The sequence below is a fragment of the Corythoichthys intestinalis genome, chromosome 4 (genome assembly GCF_030265065.1).
Source record: "Corythoichthys intestinalis isolate RoL2023-P3 chromosome 4, ASM3026506v1, whole genome shotgun sequence".
NCBI lineage: Eukaryota > Metazoa > Chordata > Actinopteri > Syngnathiformes > Syngnathidae > Corythoichthys > Corythoichthys intestinalis.
The window spans coordinates 38,411,817-38,433,484 of NC_080398.1; the positions used below are offsets into that span (position 1 = coordinate 38,411,817).

The following is a 21,668-nucleotide window of genomic DNA, read 5'->3' on the forward strand; positions in this document are numbered from 1 at the left end:
CTTTACGGCGTCTGCGTCTTGTTTTTTGTTTTTTTAATGTTGACTTTTTGTGATGCATGCCTTTATTTTGGCGCATGAAGCATATAACAGGAAGCGAGCGTATGTACAGATGCGCCAGCTCACCCCGCACACGCAGCAGCCGAGTAACAAAAGTGACAACCTGCGCGCACATTTGTTGCTTGTGAACCACCCACAGGCGACGGGTGTATACAACCCCTTTTGTACTGCTTATTATGAGTTTTCAATTGCGGTCGAATACTTTTGCGATTGTTATGTTTTTGATGATGTGCGGATGCTAACCGATACATGCTAATCATTTGTTATTGCTGTATCAGCAGCTACTTGTAAACGCAAATTTGAATTGCTGTTATTGAAGATGAGACTGATTTAATTTAATCTTATTTTAATTTCATTCTGTAAGTGTTAGGGATGGGAATCGAAATCCGATTCCAATTCGGAACCGGTGTTCTGCCAAAATATCCTACATCGGCGAAATGTCCTACATTAGTCCAATTTGACACCTAAAGTACTACCGTGCGCTCTAAACTTGTTTTGTTTAGATGCATACAGTAATAAGGTACAAAAAAAATGCCTGCAGAAAATACTTAAATGTAGTTATATCAAATAAGGACGGTTTAAACACGCTACGTGACTAATGTGGTCAACTGCTTCAAAGCTAACACAAAAAAACACAATGCTTAAAAGTATGAGAGGGTAATACATGCAAAAAGTATCTTTGAGGCTGTGAAAAGGTTCTAAATAACTAAATAAAAACAAAAATAGTGAGTAATCGCCGCCTCTAACGGGTGTGCGCATGCGTGTGAATGCATGCGCAAGCGCCCTGAGCATTGTGTAGGACGTTTCGCCGCGTAGTAAGGAATGGCCGAACACCGGTTCCGAGTGTTTCGAGGCCTCGACATCACAATGAAAAAGCCTTAACGATCCCTTTAACGATTCCTAAAGACGCGTACTGCATCGTGACGTGTGTTGTTGTCCAGACGCATCAAACTAGCATGGCGCCAAGAACCACTCGCTCCAAAGTTTGACTACACTTCACCAGGAAAGAGTGTGAAAATGAAAGGTTACGACGGGTAAGCAAGAGCATTGCAGCCATAAACATAACAATGACAGCACCTAGGTTCAAACGCTCGAAAGTGTGTCTTCACTTCACGAGGAAAAATTACAACAAAGCGACTTGCAGTCATTGCAAGGTGGAGATAACTGCACCGGGAGGGAATACGACTGTGCTGTCCTCACAGAGAGGCTAAGGCTCAGTCCTGGCTATAAAAAAAAAAAAAAAAGTCCCGGCTATACAGCTAGCTAAACTCCCAAATGACGATGCAGAAGACGTTGGTATAATTTGCTGACTTTATTCAACCATCACTTGAAGAGTGAAACTAAGAATAGAAATGAAACAAATCAATTTCGTGCCCAATAACAAACAGGTTTGCATCAACGTAAATCAGCGATGATTAGCTGCTAATAACAGTATGGTTAGCATTCGTTCGCTAGCATTAGCACATCGTTCAAACCACTACACAACTGGATTTAAGTGTCCGATCGCGAGTGGAAACACAACAACAACAACACAAAAGATGATACATGCAGGCGTTGCCTCTGTAGATATTAACATTAACAAAGAACGTAGGCTCGAAGAAGTGTTTCCCTCTCTCACTAACTTGCTCACTCACTTGGATGCAGCATTTCGTCTTTGGGTGTATGCGCGCTCTTCTTCACGTGAGCGCGTTCATGCGTGAGGAAGCGCAAGGGCGCCCCCACTTGAGCGTGTAAGCGCCACAAAAACTAAAAGGCATGCAATTCAATGTAATGGTAAAATAATACACGTTAACCCAGCAGTCCCCAAACTGCGGCCCGCGGCCCAAATACGGCCCGCCTCCACATTTGGTCCGGCCATTTTGAAATTTTTTTTTTCTCAATCGTGTTATTTATTTTCTGGCCTTTTCCTTGAAGAATTCAGAGAGGGTTATTTGGTTATTATCTATTTAATTAACAGTGTTTTTATTATTAATTATTATTATTATTATTATAAAGAATCCAGAAAGGGTTATTTGATTGTGGCTTTCTAAAAAACAATAATTTTTTACATTTATGCACTTCTGCAATCGTCACACTTTTTCTGTTACAAATTGACCCCGGCCCCTCATCAGAGAAGGGAAAAGTTATGTGGCCCTCACAGGAAAAAGTTTGGGGACCCCTGCTTTAACACATATTGCCAAAGGCAGAACAAAAACCCATCTGCCAATATATACCAATATTTTTTATTTCTATTAGATAAATGTTTCAGTAAAATGTTACACATTCTTGTGTATTAGCCACTTATTGCCACAGTTAACATTGAGGCTTTGGGCCTCTTTTGATCTCGTTGTGAGTTTGTAAGGTTGTGACTTCTGATTAAACAAACTCGATGCCAATCAAAACGTTTGTTCTTTTTCCCCAAATTAGAATCGATAAGAGAATCGATAAAGAATCGAATCGTTAAGCAATATCGATAATGGAATCGGAATCGTAAAAATCCTATCAATTCCCATCCCTAGTAAGTGCTGATGTCATGAGCAGCTGAATAAGGTCAGCAAACCACACGGACGTCTGTCATCGAACTTAGCTCACTGTCTAGCTAGAACTTGGCTCCAACATCTTGGCGAGGACAGTACAGTAGGGTGACCAAACGTCCTCTTTTGCCCGGACAAGTCCTACTTTCACGTAGTGTCCTCGTGGTCTGGGCGGGTTTTATAAATTCATAAAAATGTCCGGTTTTTATGAATTTTTTTAGTTTTATTCACGGGATCAATTTGAAGAGAATCCCGCCGACCGCTGGGTGGCAGCAGTTGACATGGCTCCAACGAGAATGGAGGGAAGTAGTAGTTCTTCTTGTTTTTGTTGGCAGTTTACCCCTATCATGAGGCATTACCGCCATCTACTGGGTTGACGATTTGGCCACAATGCCTGTTTTTAAAAAAAAAAAATTTTTATGATAAATACGTATATAATGGCAACTGTTGACTTCTGTCTGAGCTTTGACTGTAAAATCCCGTTTGGTGTCGCATCGGCGCGCTGCCGATGATTGTAAACTTTTATAGCAAAGTTTGATTTTTGCCTCAGCTAGCTATCAGTAAGCTAAACCGCGCTAGGCATTATGGGAAACGTAGTTTTGAACTGCTTCGTTTGGAAACATGCTGATTGAATAGTTTGTCAGTTTATTTCGGTTTTTGTTTGTGTGCAATCTAGAACATTGAATGAGAACATCAATTGAATGGGAATAACAATTTGTCAAAGACAATTGTCGTGATAGTAATTTATAAAAATGTTTAGTTGGCACATAGCCTACTGTGTGTATGTGTATTGACTGGACTACATTTCTATGGGTCTGCATTATATATGAATATATATATATATTTTTTTTTAAAGTCTTTTTTTTTTTTCAAACTGCATTTTTCCATCCAGAGTGAGGGGTCACACTTTAAATATATTAAAGTGATATAGGCATCTTTGAGTGAACTTCGAGTAAAATTCAAGTATCTTGAGGCCGGGCTGAGGCTGGGCTGAGTGTCCTCTTTTTTAGAAATCAAAATATGCTCACCCTAATTATATAGCATTTAAGCTAGCAGACTTTTGCTATGCAATTTAGCCCGTGGTTGTGAACATTAGCATTATATAGCATTTAAGCTAGAAGACTTTTGCTATGCAATTTAACTAGTTGTTGTAAACATTAGCATTATGTAGCATTTAAGCTAGCGGACGTTTGCTATGCAAGTTAGCCAATTGTTGTAAACATTAGCATTATACTGCATTTAAGCTAGCAGACTTTTGCTATGCAAGTTAGCCAATTATTGTAAACATTAAGTCCGCTAGCTTAAATGCTGGTGCTCACGAGAAACAATCTGGCGCGCACCCGATTGCTTAATTTTATTTCTGTCGATGTCCCTTTAGGGGCTCCGTAAATTTTAGTTGACGTTTACTCTAAATGTTTTTGTAACACAAGCACATTCATATCATTTTCTTAAAAAAGAGCCAAAGAAATCTCAACACTGTTTGCCTCTTGGGCTTCATGGCCACTTGATGGCACCATAGAGCAAATGAACCACCATGAAGCTTTGAATCAATTGACTGCAAAGCTTCATTGCTTCAAGAAGCTTCATCTGGACATCACTGCCTAATGTAATCTCAAGCTTCCCTTGGGAGAGACGGACAACCTCTGCTGCCACCTGCTGTCAACACTGTTGTTGTACAACATGCCTAATGCCTCCCAGGATGAATTGCAGCACTACAGATCTAAAAAACATTTAAACTTAGAATTCTGTGCAAGTTATTTATTTAGTGGTCCAATTGTTTAATTCATTTCTAGTTATGTTATTTAGTTTGTTATTATATGATAATGTTAGTATCATTGAATCACCTGACATTTTTTGTTCTTTTTCGTGAAGTGGACCTGTTTCAAACTGTAAGTGTTCACTGTTCCCCCCAGCCTCATATGTACCACAAAATAGCTTGTGGCTAATACAATCCAGGTTGGAAACTGCAAATATTTTTCATATGTAGCCTATTTAAATGTATTTGATACGTTAGAAAATGTAGCGTGATAAATTTTTTTTCAGGGTATTCTTTTCCTCCAAAGCAGTTTGGCACCCCCGCCACTAGATGGTGCCCTAGGTAACTGCCTAGCTTGCCTATGGCCAAGGCCGGCCCCGAGTTTCTCCTAGAAACAGGAAGGCAGGAACATCCATCTTAAGTAGAGCCACAAAAATAAAAATCTCAAGAAGCTATGCCTGAAGAAATACTGGAGGTCAGCCATCTTTGTTTGAAGCGGATATTTATTAGTCAGAAACCATGTCCGATTTAGTAAAACAAATTCAGCCCCCAAAGCCATTTTCTCATAGTAACAGAAACTTTTGTAGGAATGTCCATCTGGAGGATGCTTGAATAAAAAACAAACAATGGAAGTCAACCATCTTGATTTGAAATGCATATTTAGGCCCGGTAATTTGTGTAATTAAAAAAAATCAGTCGCAAAGCCACTTTCTCCCAGCAACATAAAATTTTGTAGGGATGTCCTTCTTGAGTAGACAACCAAAAATACTCACTGACTAACACTCACACAAAACGCTCACAAAGTCTAAGCAAATTTGAAATTTTGCTGTCTTTAGTTGCCCCAAAGATCCTGCCATCCTCCCACTGCCAAGATGTGCAAACCGGGACTCTGTGTTACTGCGTAAGCCAGGCTAACCCGCCACCAAAACTGAAGTGGGAATTGTCCGGAACATTGCTAAACCCCTCGGACCCAGGGCGACCTATTATAAACGAGTCCATCGACCTCACCACCCAGAGAAGCGTCATCTTCCTTCAGAGCCTGGATGTCAATGACTCATTGGTTTGTTTCAGCAGCAACCCGTATGGAACTATTCGTTTTGCTTTCAACACGTCCTCACCCATTGCTCAGAAAAGTCCGTTTTCTTCACATTTGATTTATGATCAGTATAGCGTACAAGCGTGACTCACATTTGTGCTCTCTAGATGTGACGATTCTGGCACTTTCCGCCATGAAAGCGATTGTCCTGCTGCTATTGCATGTCCTGCTGTGGTACCTTTGCAGGTGAGTACCAGTGTTGTTGTTGGCAGCCCTTTTAATTTTCATTTTAGTCTTAGTTAGGGTTGTTCCGATCATTTTTTTTTGCTCCCGATCCGATCCCGATCGTTTTAGTTGGAGTATCTGACGATCCCGATATTTCCCTATCCGATTGCTTTTTTTTTTTTGCTCCCGATTCAATTCCAATCATTCCCGATAATTTTTCTCGATCATATACATTTTGGGAATGCATTAAGAAAAAAATGAATAAAACTCGGACGAATATATTCATTCAACATACAGTACATAAGTACTGTATTTGTTTATTATGACAATAAATCCTCAAGATGGCATTATTAACATTCTTTCTGTGAGAGGGATCCACGGATAGAAAGACTTGTAATTCTTAAAGGATAAATGTGACTTTGCATATTGTGACTAAATTAGGGCTGTCAAAATTATCGCGTTAACAGGCGGTAATTAATTTTTTAAATTAATCCCATTAAAATATTTGACGCAATTAACGCACATGTCCCGCTCAGACAGACTTAAATGACAGTAGAGTGAAATGCCCACTTGTTAATTATGTTTTATGGAGTTTTGCCGCCCTCTGCTGGCGCTTGGATGCGACTGATTTTATAGGCTTCAGCAGCCATGAGCATTGTGTAAGTAATTATTGACATCAACAATGGCGGGCTACTAGTTTATTTTTTGATTGAAAATTTTACAAATTTTATTCAAACGAAAACATGAAGAGGGGTTTTAATATAAAATTTCTATAACTTGTACTAACATTTATCTTTTAAGAACTACAAGTTTTCTATCCATGGATCGCTTTAACAGAATGTTAATGATTTTAATGCCATCTTGTTGATTTATTGTTATAATAAACAAATACAGTCCTTATGTACCGTATGTTGAATGTATATATCCATGTTGTGTCTTATCTTTCCATTCCAACAACTTATTTTACAGAATAAATATATAATTTACAGAAAAATATGGCATATTTTATAGCTGGTTTGAATTGCGATTAATTGAGATTAATTACGATTAATTAATTTTTAAGCTGTAATTAACTCCATTAAAAATTTTAATCATTTGACAACCCTAGACTAAATATATCCATCTAGTGTATTTGTTGAGCTTTCAGTAAATGATACTGTAGCCATATAACTGTTCTGCCCAAATGCATGATGGGAAGTGCAACCATGACTGTGCGTAGTGGCACCAATTGATATATCTTCTCTGCGTTGGGAAGTAACATAGGGTGTTAAGGAGAAGATCTACCACTACCGTTCTTCCCCACATTGCTTCCCACGATATTTCAAATTGTTGAGAGAGGGATTTTAAGGCTTTAGCCGATTAAAAAGAGGCTCCAAAGACTGCCAAAATTCTCTCTACTCATTTTATGCCGCCTGTTAGCTCTATATATAGGTAAAACGGCGCCATTATAGATTGAACGTGACAATGCATGAGTGGGTCGTGCAGCACATGTGTTAATTGCATTAAACATTTTAACTTGATTAATTAAAAAAAAATAATAATAATTACCGCCGTTTACGCGATGAATTTGATAGCCCTACTTCAAGCCAAAACTAAAGACTCTGGATGAGTGTAAGACATTTTGTCTGTAACGTTAAATACAATTAGAAAACGATTTAATTAAAAAATATATCTATATTAAAAAAAAGGCACGTCCGATATTTTTTTGCCGATTCCGATACTTTGAAAATGACGTGATCGGACCCGATCGATCGGGACATTTTTAGTCTTACTCTTTTGGACGATAAAATTAGTCTTAGTCATATTTTAGTCATTTCGAAATGTGTTTATCTTCATCTAGTTTTTGTTGACAAAAACTCAAGACTAATTTTGTTTAGTTTTAGTGGAAGATAACTAAAAAGGTTTTTGTGTGTAAATTAAAAAAAAAAAAAAACTCTTTACAAAAATCAAGGTTTTCAACTTTTTCGAATGAACTTTGGCATCCAAGCATTGTATGCTTGGATGCCAAAGTTCCATACCGTACCATCGCGGGCACTCACCGATGTCACACCCCCGTAGCGGTGCCCTATTTTCGGCTTGGACTCCATCAGAGTCCGATGGCTGGATGGAGCCCTGGTGGCCATTATTCTTACTTCCTGCTTTTATGCCATTGGCGTAGTCACCTGCCACTCAAACATGTCGGAAGTAGCGTTGAAGTTGGCTCTTTGTGTCAAAATGATTCAATCGAAAAACAGTGCCTTCAAAACTTTTTCCACTTAAAAAAAAAAAGTACATTCAAAACTGTTTCCACTTAAAAAAAAAAAAAAAAAAAAGAGTTTAAAACTTTTTTGCTTTTCAAAAAAAGTGACACGTCAATAGAAAAATATATATTTCAAATTAAAAAATATTTTCAAAAAAAATATTTTTGCAAATTTTTTTCTTTGATTAAGAATAGTTCTTTTGATTGAAGCAACTTTTATTGGGGTTGAATGATTTAGACACGAATGTCCTACCTATAATATGGCTCAATCAAATGATCTTCGATGAAAGAAAACAGTTTCAATGAAAAATGAAGTGTGAAAATACATATTTTTTTGTTTGAAGCAACTTATTTTTTGATTGAATAATAGACACAAATATCCTAGCCAAAATGTGGCCCAAACGCAAAATTACGTTACTTCAATCAAAAAAGTTGTTTCAATAAAAAAAAAAAAACGACTTAAATCAGGAAAAAAAATGTTAATCAAAGTAAAATAGTTTTCAAATACATTTTTTTGAGTTTCAAATTTATTTTTGCATTCAAACACATTTTTTATGGTTGAAGTGACTTTTTCTTCGATTGAAAATATATGTTTTGATTGAAGCAAGTTTTTTTTTTTTGATTGAATGATAAAGACACAAATCTACCTCCATAGTATTGTAGTGTCTACAAGGATAACGCCATTTTTGTGATTATTTTCAAATATATATGCATGGCAAAAGCCTGCTAACTTAAATGCTAGGTAAATCAAATGTTTACAAAAATAGCGTACCGCACGCGACACGTCACTTTTGCTCATTAATATTCTTGACGGGGGGTCAAGCTCGCGTTTGTCCCTCATGCTAGATGCATGTACAGTGCCTTGCAAAAGTATTCGGCCCCCTTGAATCTTGCAACCTTTCGCCACATTTCAGGCTTCAAACATAAAGATATGAAATTTAATTTTTTTGTCAAGAATCAACAACAAGTGGAACACAATCGTGAAGTGGAACAAAATTTATTGGATAATTTAAACTTTTTTAACAAATAAAAAACTGAAAAGTGGGGCGTGCAATATTATTCGGCCCCTTTACTTTCAGTGAAGCAAACTCACTCCAGAAGTTCAGTGAGGATCTCCGAATGATCCAATGTTGTCCTAAATGACCGATGAGGATAAATAGAATCCACCTGTGTGTAATCAAGTCTCCGTATAAATGCACCTGCTCCGTGATAGTCTCAGGGTTCTGTTTAAAGTGCAGAGAGCATTATGAAAACCAAGGAACACACCAGGCAGGTCCGAGATACTGTTGTGGAGAAGTTTAAAGCCGGATTTGGATACAAAAAGATTTCCCAAGCTTTAAACATCTCAAGGAGCACTGTGCAAGCCATCATATTGAAATGGAAGGAGCATCAGACCACTGCAAATCTACCAAGACCCGGCCGTCCTTCCAAACTTTCTTCTCAAACAAGGAGAAAACTCATCAGAGATGCAGCCAAGAGGCCCATGATCACTCTGGATGAACTGCAGAGATCTACAGCTGAGGTGGGAGAGTCTGTCCATAGGACAAGAATCAGTCGTACACTGCACAAATCTGGCCTTTATGGAAGAGTGGCAAGAAGAAAGCCATTTGTCAAAGATATCCATAAAAAGTCTCGTTTAAAGTTTGCCACAAGCCACCTGGGAGACACACCAAACATGTGGAAGAAGGTGCTCTGGTCAGATGAAACCAAAATTGAACTTTTTGGCCACAATGCAAAACGATATGTTTGGCGTAAAAGCAACACAGCTCATCACCCTGAACACACCATCCCCACTGTCAAACATGGTGGTGGCAGCATCATGGTTTGGGCCTGCTTTTCTTCAGCAGGGACAGGGAAGATGGTTAAAATTGACGGGAAGATGGATGCAGCCAAATACAGGAACATTCTGGAAGAAAACCTGTTGGTATCTGCACAAGACCTGAGACTGGGACGGAGATTTATCTTCCAACAGGACAATGATCCAAAACATAAAGCCAAATCTACAACGGAATGGTTAAAAAATAAACGTATCCAGGTGTTAGAATGACCAAGTCAAAGTCCAGACCTGAATCCAATCGAGAATCTGTGGAAAGAGCTGAAGACTGCTGTTCACAAACACTCTCCATCCAACCTCACTGAGCTCGAGCTGTTTTGCAAGGAAGAATGGGCAAGAATGTCAGTCTCTCGATGTGCAAAACTGATAGAAACATACCCCAAGCGACTTGCAGCTGTAATTGGAGCAAAAGGTGGCGCTAGAAAGTATTAATGCAAGGGGGCCGAATAATATTGCACGCCCCACTTTTCAGTTTTTTATTTGTTAAAAAAGTTTAAATTATCCAATAAATTTTGTTCCACTTCACGATTGTGTCCCACTTGTTGTTGATTCTTGACAAAAAATAAAATTTTTATATCTTTATGTTTGAAGCCTGAAATGTGGCGAAAGGTTGCAAGGTTCAAGGGGGCCGAATACTTTTGCAAGGCACTGTACAAACTCACATTTATCCTTTAAGAATTACAAGTCTTTCTATCCGTGGATCCCTTTCACAGAGAGATTGTTAATAATGTTAACTCCATCTTGTGGATTTATTGTTATAATTAACAAATACAGTACTTATGTACAGTATGTTGAATGTATATATCTTTCCATTCCAACAATAATTTACAGAGAAATATGGCATATTTTAGAGATGGTTTGAATTGCGATTAATTACGATCAATTAATTTTGAAGCTGTGATTAACTCGATTAAAAATTTTAATCGTTTGACAGCCCTAGTTAAATGTACACTTTATGCCTAATCTATACATAACACAATAAAAGAGAATTGTTGTGGAACTCAAAATGTTGACTGGACAGTTATGGACTATGCACATTAAATCATTAGGAATAGCAGTAGTCTTTCTGATAGTTTCCCCCTGACTTTTTTACTGCAATAATAGAATGAAAACCTGATATCATGGATATTATATTATTTGGCCAACCTAAGATTTTAAGTGGCCCCATCTGGCCACCCCATGAAAAATTTCTGGAGGCGCCAATGAATGCAAGAAAGCAATGACGCGACTAAATCCTGCTTCACCTTAAATGGGAATTAACCTGGATATGTGTGTGAAAGGGGCTTTAATATTTTTTCCTTAATATTGTTCCTCCGTGTGTGTGTTTGTTAACTGAGCACATCAGGCAGGCTTTCCAACTGATGTTTGCGTTTCTCTCGCAGGTGCAGAAAATCCAAAGTCAACTCTGCAGCCAGCAGTGGACAAGCAAATAACCCCGTGGACATGTTGGACAGCAATAAGGTGTGTTCACAGTCGGACGTGACCTTGCTTGCCGACAACTAAACAACTAAATATAAAGACAACATCGTTTTGAGTGCCATATGATGTGAACAACATGACCTTACAAAATTCTAGCACAAACACAGGAAATAAGTTACAACAAAGCTTGCCACAAGAAAATCAAACTGCAAGTGTTTTTAAATAGGGGTGGGAACCTCTGGGTACCTCATGATACGAAGGCTCATGTTAACGATCTCATGATCTCGTGATACAATCAGTGTTGTCGCTAACGCGTTAGAACTAACAAATAACTGACAAACTGCATTAGAGCTGAAACGAATACTCTAGCAACTCGAGTTTAAAAACTGATCCGAGTAATTTTATTAACCTCGAGGAATCGTTTAATTTTGCCAGCTCTAAGCAGGTTTTGCCCGGACTACTTTTAATGCGGGACTACGCGCTGACGTCACGTGCGTCGAGGACGAAGCAATAAAAAAACCAAACAAAAAAATCTTACTGTAGCCGACAGACGCTACAAACTACGCCGACATTGCTAAAAACTAGCCCGTATGATACTAATGTGGTAGCATGTTGTGTCCGATGCGTCTCATTGATAAGCCTGTCGCAATATGCAATAATTCCATTTATCGCGCGATATATAAAAATGAAGGCGGTAAATTTTCCGCTGCGATTTATCGGCTCGCGTGCACGTGTATGCGCGCGTGCGGCAGACGTGCTGTTAAAAGTTCGTTACCAACTGCGCAAAATGCATCTTTGTTCCAGGTCCGGCAAAAACTAGTGCCAGAGCCAATCGTTCCCATTATATCCTATTGTTCAACGTATACCGGCCGCGTCAGTGCTCCGGAGTGACTGTGGACCATCTATGGCGCGCCGGTGTTGTTGACGTGTGGGCGCTCCCGTCAGGAGTGACATTTCACGCGGGGCGGCTATTTTTCGGCACAACGCTGGATATTTACAACGAAGTCCGCCAAAACATTGTTACCAACTTGGCTGCTACGAATAACCTCACTTTGACAACGAACAACTGAATGAAATCAAGAGCGCTGTGCTTCAAACTCGTCCTGTTTATGAAAGCCGTCATATGCTGGTGTAGTGTAGTAATGAGCAGACGTGACTTCAGCGGCGCTTGCTAACTTTTTTAATGCGCGGTTGCGCGCACACACTAGATATCATGAAATGGCAAACTAGATGTGCTACGTCCCATGCCATTGGCTATGTGAGCCCAGAGTGATTATGGGACATGTAGTCCATATACTACATCGATGAGTTCTAAACTGTCATTTGTCACATGAGGTTAAGAAGGCCAAATCAATCCATACCAGTGACTATAGATAATGTTGCAAATATTGTTAATTCAGTACGTGACACAGATGGATTCGGACCATAAATAGGATGTCTTGCTCATGTAGTAAACCTAGCTGCTAAGAGAGCTGTAGCAATCAACGGTGTGACCCGCCTCACTTTACAAACAGTAAAGATTGTTCTCAGCACTTTTATACAAATTTTTTTCATATCAGTAAGAAGTAATCACGTAAATATTATGCACTAAAATGCATGTTTATATGATGGCAATTTAATTTTTGCTCGTTAGCAAAAAAAAAAAAAAGAAACAAAAAATACAATTGTTATTTTTTTTTACAGAGCATTAAATGTATTGATTCGGATCGAAAATCGTGTCCCCCGTATCAAAATTCGTACCGAACCATGACTTAACGGTATCGTTGCATCCCTATGGAACACCATTGCAGAAGCTATGACGGGAAATGTTTTCATTTTCCTAAATGCTTAAGTTATTAAGTGCAAATTTTTTTTTTTTAACACATTTTATTTATTCTGTGTTTCTGTGCGGTATCAATATTGTTTTTTTTTTTACTTAAGAGGCAGGGTCTATTGTTTTTAGTTGTGATTTCTTAAAAAGTATATTTGAATTTATGAGTAAATATTTATCGTGTTTAAATGGGTGTACTTGATCTATTAATATATACTGTATTCGCACTGTGTTATTGTAAATTGGTTAAAAAAAATTGGGGGGGGCGCAATAATATCGCATATCGCAATAATTTATGAGAATAATTATCGCACACTAAAATTTGTTATCGCGACAGGCCTACTCATTGATATCACATTCATTTAGGACTGAATGCGAAATGACAGACTCGGCCACGTCTGGGCAGCGTTAGTAAACAGCCGCCATCTTTAAGCAGTAGACTTCTCAGCGCTAATAAATATAACGTTACTGTCACTCGCTCACGTAACGTTAGCCATTCGGAGGGCTAGGTTTCTATTGATTAAGACCACTTTCGATGCGTGGCTAACGTGTCTTACATACAGTTTTTATTTAATCTGTAAAAACACAGCGCTGTAGAGAGATGAGCGTGTAAAATTAAAACATAATAAAGCTAACTGTCAGTTTTAGCTCAGTAGTCATTGCTGAATAAAACACCAAGTAGCACTGGTCCCTAGTGTGCTCCAATACAGAAGGTATCATACATTTATTTTGAACATTGCAAAAACTCATCCTATCAGTACTTACAGTTTAGACTAACTTAAAACTTAACTAGAACTTAAAAATAGCTTGACACAAATGGAAATTCAATTGAAACACGTGGGGAAAAACACGTAGCTTTCAAGTGATGTGTTATCAAGCGTAATTACATTTTTAGTTAAGAAATGTTTTTTTAATGAAATCTAGAAGTTTTTTGAGTGAAAATTGAATCAAGAACATCGAAAATAAAGACATTGATTGACTGAAAATGGTTAAATGTTGGATTAAATGTCTTATAATTGCTCTTTACCTAAAAAAGGTTTTATCCGATTACTCGGTTAATCGATAGAATTTTCCGTCGATTACTCGATTACTAAAATATTCAATAGCTACAGCCCTAAACTGCATGGAATTTGTTGAAATCAACTCCACCGACTAATTAAACCCCCACTAACTCAAAACATGGACTTCATAATGATATTAACGGGTCAGATTCCACCTTCAATGCGCCACTCCTTCAAGTAGGGGGCCATCCAACAATCCGATTCAATTATTCACAGTCGGTCGCAGCGACCCAACGCCGGATTTAGGTTGAAAAAGTACTAAAGCTGTACCACACTCATGTGTGATTTGTTCGAGGATTCAATGTAATTATTACGTTTTACGTTTTTTCACAAGAATTTTCAACGTAAAAAGCTCTTTGTTGTAAGGTTGCCGCCACATTGTCTAACAGACTAGCATCATTCTTCCACATATTTACGTAAAATAATTGCTAAATGCCGAGGTTTTTGCTCTTTTGAAAAAGAATCGAGACTGTTGTACATCCATTTATTCACAAGAATTTTCCACAAAAAAAGCTCTGTTTACAATAGGCGGCCTCCACATTGACTAACAGACTAGCATTGTACTTCGACATATTTACGTAAAATAAATGCTCACTGCACTTTTTTTGTTGTTGCTTTTAACGAAGAATCGAGACTTTTTATGTCCACATCTATAAAGAATTCAGGGATTCAAGCATTTATTCACATGAATTTTCTCAGGAAAAAGCTTAGTTGTAAGGCTGCCACCACATTGACTAAACAGACTATAATCGTACTTTGACATATTTACGTAAAATAAATGCTAACTGCCCGGGTTTTTGCTCTTTTAAAAAAGAATCGAGACTTTTACGTGCATAACTAGAAATAATTCATGGATTTAAGCATTTATTCAGAAGATTTTTCACCAGAAAAGCTCTGTTTACATAAGGCGGCCGCCACATTGACTAACAGACTAGCATCGTACTTCGACATATTTACGTAACATAAATGCTGACTGCACATTTTTTTGCTTTTACCAAGAATCGAGACTGTATTACTTTCCATATCTATAAAGAATTCAGGGATTCAAGCATTTATTCACAAGAATTTACTTCAGAAAAAGCTTTGTTGTAAGGCTGCCACCACATTCACTAAACAGACTAACATCGTACTTTGACATATTTACGGAAAATAAATGCTAACTGCACGTTTTTTTACTTTTAACCAAGAATTGAGACTCTTTTACGTCTATATCTATAAAGAATTCAGAGATTTAAGCATTTATTCAAAAGAATTTTCACCGGAAAAGCTCTGTTTACATAAAGCGGCCGCCACATTGGCTAACAGACTAGCATCATACTTCAACATATTTATGTAAAATAAATGCTAACTGGCCGAGGTTTTTGCTCTCATAAAAAAGAATCGAGACTGTTTTACGTCCACATCTATACAGAATTCAGGGATTTAAGCATTTATTCACTTTTTTGATGGCCATGCCAACAATGTAGGCCCCCTATTGATCGGCCCCGCGCCTTTTGTCCCGTCAATATATATTGAAGTCTATGCTAAAAGATGAATCGTAATGTCAAAAATTCTGATTTTTTTGGGTTAGGGTTTACGGATAACAGCTCAGTGCCAAAGTAAAACAATGAAAATTGACTGCACAATAATCAACACACAAATGAATTGTGCAATAATAATAATAAAACAGTGCAACAAACACAAAGGTGGGGGCAGGCGTGAATGCGCACGCACAACCTGGAGGTACGCTGTACACACACGTGGTCAATTTGGCCACAAAACGTGGCGGAAACTAAGCGGACTTACAACTCATCCCAAAAATGCTAAATGAACACGTCACCTCATGGCATAAATGTCCAACACGAATATGATGTACACAATGCTTGCCGACTTGGCGTGATGACAACCCGCCGTTGCAACGGCAAAGCTATGGAACGGCCGCGCATGTAGCGGCTTTAAACCTATTGCTGGAACCCTCCAGAATGAAGGAAAAATACTCACATTCATGGACGCACACGGATCAACATTCCCTCGCACAACTCATCAGCTGGCTGCACTTGGCTTGAATGTGCACCCCGCGTTCGTCACACCTTTCTCAGTCCCAAAACACTTTGCGCGTGACTCGAGACCAAAACAGGAAGTAACGGTGAGCGGTTACCATGGAAACGAACCGGTAGTGAGAAGATGGGAACCTATCTAAAATTTCCTATTCGAAATCCTTTCTGTACATGACTACAATTACATTCTACATATATTATGAGGCAATAACAAAATAGTAACATACAAACACAAAGAAAACTAACTTTAATCACATTACTGGTTTGGAAAAATGAACGCGTTAGATTGCTTGTTACTGAAAGAAAGTAATCAGATTACAGTAACAGTAACAGTACAGTTACTTCTGACAACACTGATCTTGAGGTACCACTGTATTCAAATAAACCAAAATGAGCAGATTCATTACTTTAAAAAATGGCACAATAAAATAATTAGATAAATATTCAAAAAAACAAAAATGCAATTTTCTTTAAAAAAATATAATTTTAATTTCAAAGGAGTACATTTTGTAATTTGGAATTCTTTGTTTTTAAGTAAAAATGATAGATTTCTGAGGGTTCTGTGGGTTGGATCACCCTTGAGGGGAATAAAACCCACCTGACTCTTAGGTGTGTTTTTTGAGCAAAATGACAAAATACACTACTGGCCAAAAGTATTGGCACCCCTGCAACTCTGTCCGATAATGCTCAATTTCGCTCAGAAAATGATTGCAATTACAAATGCTGTGGTAGTAATATCTTCATTTATTTTGCTTGCAATGAAAAAACACAAAAGGGAGTGGGAAAAAAATTAAATCGTGATCATTTTACACAAAACTCGGACAAAAGTATTGGCACCCTATGAAAAATCATGTGATGCTTCTCTAATTCACACTTGCAGCCAGTTAAAATGGATTAAAGTTGACTCGACCGCTGTCCTGTGTCCTTGTGTGTACTACATTGAACATGGAGAAAAGAAAGAAGACAAAAGGACTGTCTGAAGACTTGAGAAGCAAAATTGTGAGGAAGCATCGTCAATCTCAAGGCTACAAGCCCATCTCCAAAAACCTGAAAGTTTCTGTGTCTACCGTGCGCAGTGTCATCAGTCAGTGTCTTTTCGGGTTTTTACTGACTATAAACACAACTGAATGAATGAATGAAATATTTATTGTCATCATCATCGGTATCATTGACAATTACAAAATGTGATATGATTTGCCCGAAGGAAGAAAGAACCGAAGAAAAAGACAAAGGCAGACGGGAGAAGCATATGCTTATCATTTTCTCGTCCCCCCCATACAGCTAAAGACGCACTATCAGACATGGTACAGTTACATACATCAAATGGCCACAAACTGTACAGTAACACAATCAACAATCTGGGTTTGAACAATAACTCAGCGTCCAGTCAAGCAGCTCCATTGCGGTTGTTGATCACACAGCAGTCTTGTGCTATTTTCCCAGCTTTCTAGAGTTGACGTGGTTTTGTTGCAATTTCGGCATTTCGGCGAGTCAAGTTGTCATTCAAAAAAATCTTCGACCCTTTCAGGTCTGCCAGCTTCATGAGCACCGTCGCCGGTCCTCTCCCTCCAAATGGGAGCAGAAAGCAGCGACGGATGTCCTGCGGTTCCATGTTTATTCCATACTCTTTCAGTTTAGCGATTGCCAGTTGCGCCACTGTATCACCTAGGCTAGATCTAGGCGTCAGTTGTAATCCCGAAATGATGAGCGCATTTGCGCGTCGGCACTGGTCGAGATCGTCAGCCAAAATTTCCAGCCTTTTGATGTGAACATCTCTCTCCTCGACCGCTTGCTTGAGTTTCTCATTTTCAGCACGCATTAACTGGAGCTCTCTGACGATTTCTTGATTCTGGTTTTAAATCAAGCCAGTCAAGGAGACCTCCAATTTCTGTATGGAGGATTTTATTTCATCCAAGTCTCCAGATCTCAAATTCTTTGGAGCCATACTGGGAGTCGAGCTTGCTGGCCCTGAGTTGAGATAAGTTGCTCGTGGGAGCATGGAAGGGTGCATCTGCACACAGCTTGAGCTGAATCAAGAATGAATGCTGTATGTTTGGATCTGTCATGCCTGAAAAGGAAATAAATAAACAAACAAACAACAAAGCTCATTGTGGCTAACCTCTTTAGATGTGGACGGAAAGGAAGACTTGGCGAGAGATTTTAACGAAAGATTGTGCGGAAGGTGGATAAAGAACCTTAACTAACATCTAAACAATTTCAAGCTGTCCTGCAGTCCGAGGGTACAACAGTGTCAACCCTTACTATCCGTTGGTGTTTGAATGAAAAGGACTCTATGGTAGGATACCCAGGAAACCCCCACTTCTGACCCGGCAGAAAAACATAAAACAGACATAAAAAAGCCAGATGGAGTTGCCAAAATTTACCTCTGGTCAGATGAGACAAAAGTAGAGCTTTTTGGGCCTTCAAAGACAGTCAAACATGGCGGAGGTTCCCTGATTATTTGGGGTTGCTTCGCTACCTCTGCACTGGACTGCTTGACCGTGTCCATGGCATTATGAAGTCTGAAGACTACCAACAAATTTTGCAGCATAATGTAGGGCCCAGTGTGAGAAACTGGGTCTCCCTCAGAGGTCATGGGTCTTCCAGCAGGACAATGACCCAAAACACACTTCAAACAGAACTAGAAAGTGGTTTGAGAGAAAGCACTGGAGACTTCTAAAGTGGCCAGCAATGAGTCCAGACCTGAATCCCATAGAACACCTGTGGAGAGATCTGAAAATGGCACCCTTCAAATCTCGAGACCTGGAGCATTTGGTCTAAAATTCCAGCAGAGCATTGTAAGAAACTCACTGATGGATACCGCAAGTGGTTGTTCGCAGTTATTTGGTCTAGAGGTTGTGGTACCAAGTATTAGGCAGAGTGTGCCAATACTTTTGTCCGGTCCATTTTTGGAGTTTTGTGTATAATGACAAGGATTTAATTTTTTTTCATTCACTTTTGTGTTTTTTCATTGCAAACAAAATAAATGAAGATATTACTACCAAATCATCTGTAATTGCAATCATTTTCTGGGAGAAATTGAGCATTATCTGACAGAATTGCACGAGTGCCAATACTTTTGGCCAGCAGTGTATCCACAAAATGGCCACCTCCCATAGTAAATCTGTTTTTGCATCCTTTAGAACACCTCCGTAGACCCCATTTACTACAACATCGACCACTTCGCCACGGAGCGGGCAGAGGATGACGGGCGGCTGATTGTACTTCACCCAATCCAACGTGACCATACAACTTTATAAAATGTGTTTGGAATGCACAATATAACTTACTTAAAGGGTATGACAACACCTGGGGAAATGCTAATATTCCATCATTTATCCATCAACGCATGCCTTTTGAATTCATATCATGCCACTTCGTGTAATTACACACATCGCAACACCAAGAAAATGATAGAAATTAGTTCGATTGTCAAGCTAAAAGGACCCGCCCCCGAGATGCCGGAAATCTAGCATATTGTGTGCGTGACGTCACTATAGGGAAACAACCGGCTCAGTGCTTAGTACTGAATGGCGGCGATGATGGCGGACAATTTTGTTTCTATTTGCAGCGACGAATCCGACGTAACGAACATTCTTCTAACGGTGACGAGGAGAGTTATGAACCTTTCTTTGGTGTTTTGGGTTATCAATTTGAGCCCAAACGAAAGCCAATGCAGCCTAATTAAAGGATCACTGAGGGGAGCAATCACACTGATGAAACACCGGCGGCAACAGAATCACCGAATGGTTTGTTTTGCATTTCTTCTTGTGAAGCTGATACACCATGACCGCAAAATAAAGTAATGTATAGAATAATTATCATTTAATATGCTATCTCGGTTTCGCTCTGCCAACGGATACAAATATGAATGGGATTAGAGCAGGGGTCCCCAACCTTTTTTGCACCACGGACCGGTGTGATTTGGGTCTTTTTTTCACGGACCGGTGTCCTGTCAAATTTTGCACCCTTATAAAATTTTGCTCCCAAAGCTTTTGTGGCGGTGAAAAAAACCCTCTTTTATATTCAGTTGGACTCTCAATGTTATCCAATGGTGCTAAAAAACTATTTACATCACAAACATACATGTGCAACACGGTAATGGCGTAAATTAACGCTTAATGACACGGCGAAGTCGTTAAGTGAGAGGGCTACGTGCAGTTGTTGTGTGCGCCAAACATGGCAAACGTAAGTTAATATTCCTTTCTTTAAAGAAAGTTTGTAGTGTGTACTTAGGAATCGCTGCATTCGCAGTCCTTTTTAACGTTACGCGCATGCCAACTTTGTCAGAACACCGGCAATGTGCGGCAGAAAAATACAGCAAATATAAAATAGCATTTGTTTTTAGCCCCGTCGTGTAAAGTGCAGGGAAAAAATACAATCAAAAAAATCAGTGGGAGGGCTGAGTTTGTTTCGTTGAGACGAGATGGTCCCGAGATGGGAGAGTGAGAGAAGCTAGCATCACAAATACACGATGTTGGAAATTGTAGCACAGTTTTCAGCGCGCTCCTAGCGATGTCGGGATATTCCGAAATGACTTTAATCCAGAACTTCGGTAGAGTTGTTGTCTCAAATGTACGTTTAAGTCGCGTGATTTGCGATCTCTACAAGCTGATGTTCCTGTTCCACAGACATGCTCGAATCACTCGATTTATTCACATACGTGTCACGAATTCACTCCTTTGCAGTTCGTGGGTCTTTAGTGATTGGGAAGTAGCATAAATTTTGTTTTCTTTGAGGCACATCTTCTGGCTCGTCAGGTTCCCTTTTCCCCGTAAAATTGCAAAATTAGCCCTCTTAGCACTGACGAACTTTACTCATTGTCTGCGTAGTCCAGCTCTTTTTCTCGCGTTCGGGAACTCATGGGTACTACATTGCGACAAATGGCTATTTGTAAACCACATAGCATGACAGGTTTGAACCATTTTAGCGATTTTTTGATAAAACACGAACGCAACTCTCTCGTCGATAAACAACGATGGCACCCGCCTCGACCTTTTGTTTCCTTGTTATGACGTCTCCGCCCCATTCGGCTGTTTCCGGAACACTTTCGGAAATGTTCGTCATTTTCGATCTATTTTCGATAATTGCTCATTAATGTGATTGATTTTTTTGTTAACTTTATCAATATTTGTTATCTTGGCACATAACGGTTCTATTGATGTCTCACACCCCCTTTGCGTTTTCATACCCTTTAAGAGGAGTTAAAAGTTTCAAATATGTGGATTTAAAATGCCCTGGCTGGCAACCGATTCAGCGTGTACCCCACCTACTGCCCATAGTTAGCTGGGATTGGCTCCAGCATCCCCGTGACCCTCGTGGGGATAAGCAGCTCAAAAAATGAATGAATGAATGGATTTAAAATCTTTAGTAAGGATGACTAACAATAAGTTTTATACTTGACAGTGTGGTATCAAAATCATGATTATAAGATACATTATTTGTACAAATATATAGCGGATTATGACGTAACATTATATACAGTGCCTTGCAAAAGTATTCGGCCCCCTTGAATCTTGCAACCTTTCGCCACATTTCAGGCTTCAAACATAAAGATATGAAATTTAATTTTTTTGTCAAGAATCAACAACAAGTGGGACACAATCGTGAAGTGGAACAACATTTATTGGATAATTTAAACTTTTTTAACAAATAAAAAACTGAAAAGTGGGGCGTGCAATA

General features: G+C 39.0%; 1 protein-coding gene across 3 annotated transcripts in view; it reads left to right on the plus strand.

The window, feature by feature from the left end:
- Positions 1–21,456, plus strand: part of LOC130914371 (sialic acid-binding Ig-like lectin 13) — a 38,690-nt gene extending 17,234 nt beyond the window's left edge. For all 3 annotated transcript variants that reach the window (XM_057833488.1, XM_057833487.1, XM_057833489.1), the window contains 4 exons: positions 5,163–5,459; positions 5,530–5,608; positions 11,043–11,121; positions 19,130–21,456. In XM_057833488.1, the coding sequence (XP_057689471.1) occupies positions 5,163–5,459; positions 5,530–5,608; positions 11,043–11,121; positions 19,130–19,246 (572 nt within the window). In that variant the 3' untranslated portion in view covers positions 19,247–21,456. The remainder of the gene's footprint in view (positions 1–5,162; positions 5,460–5,529; positions 5,609–11,042; positions 11,122–19,129) is intronic.
- Positions 21,457–21,668: the final 212 nt, after the last annotated feature.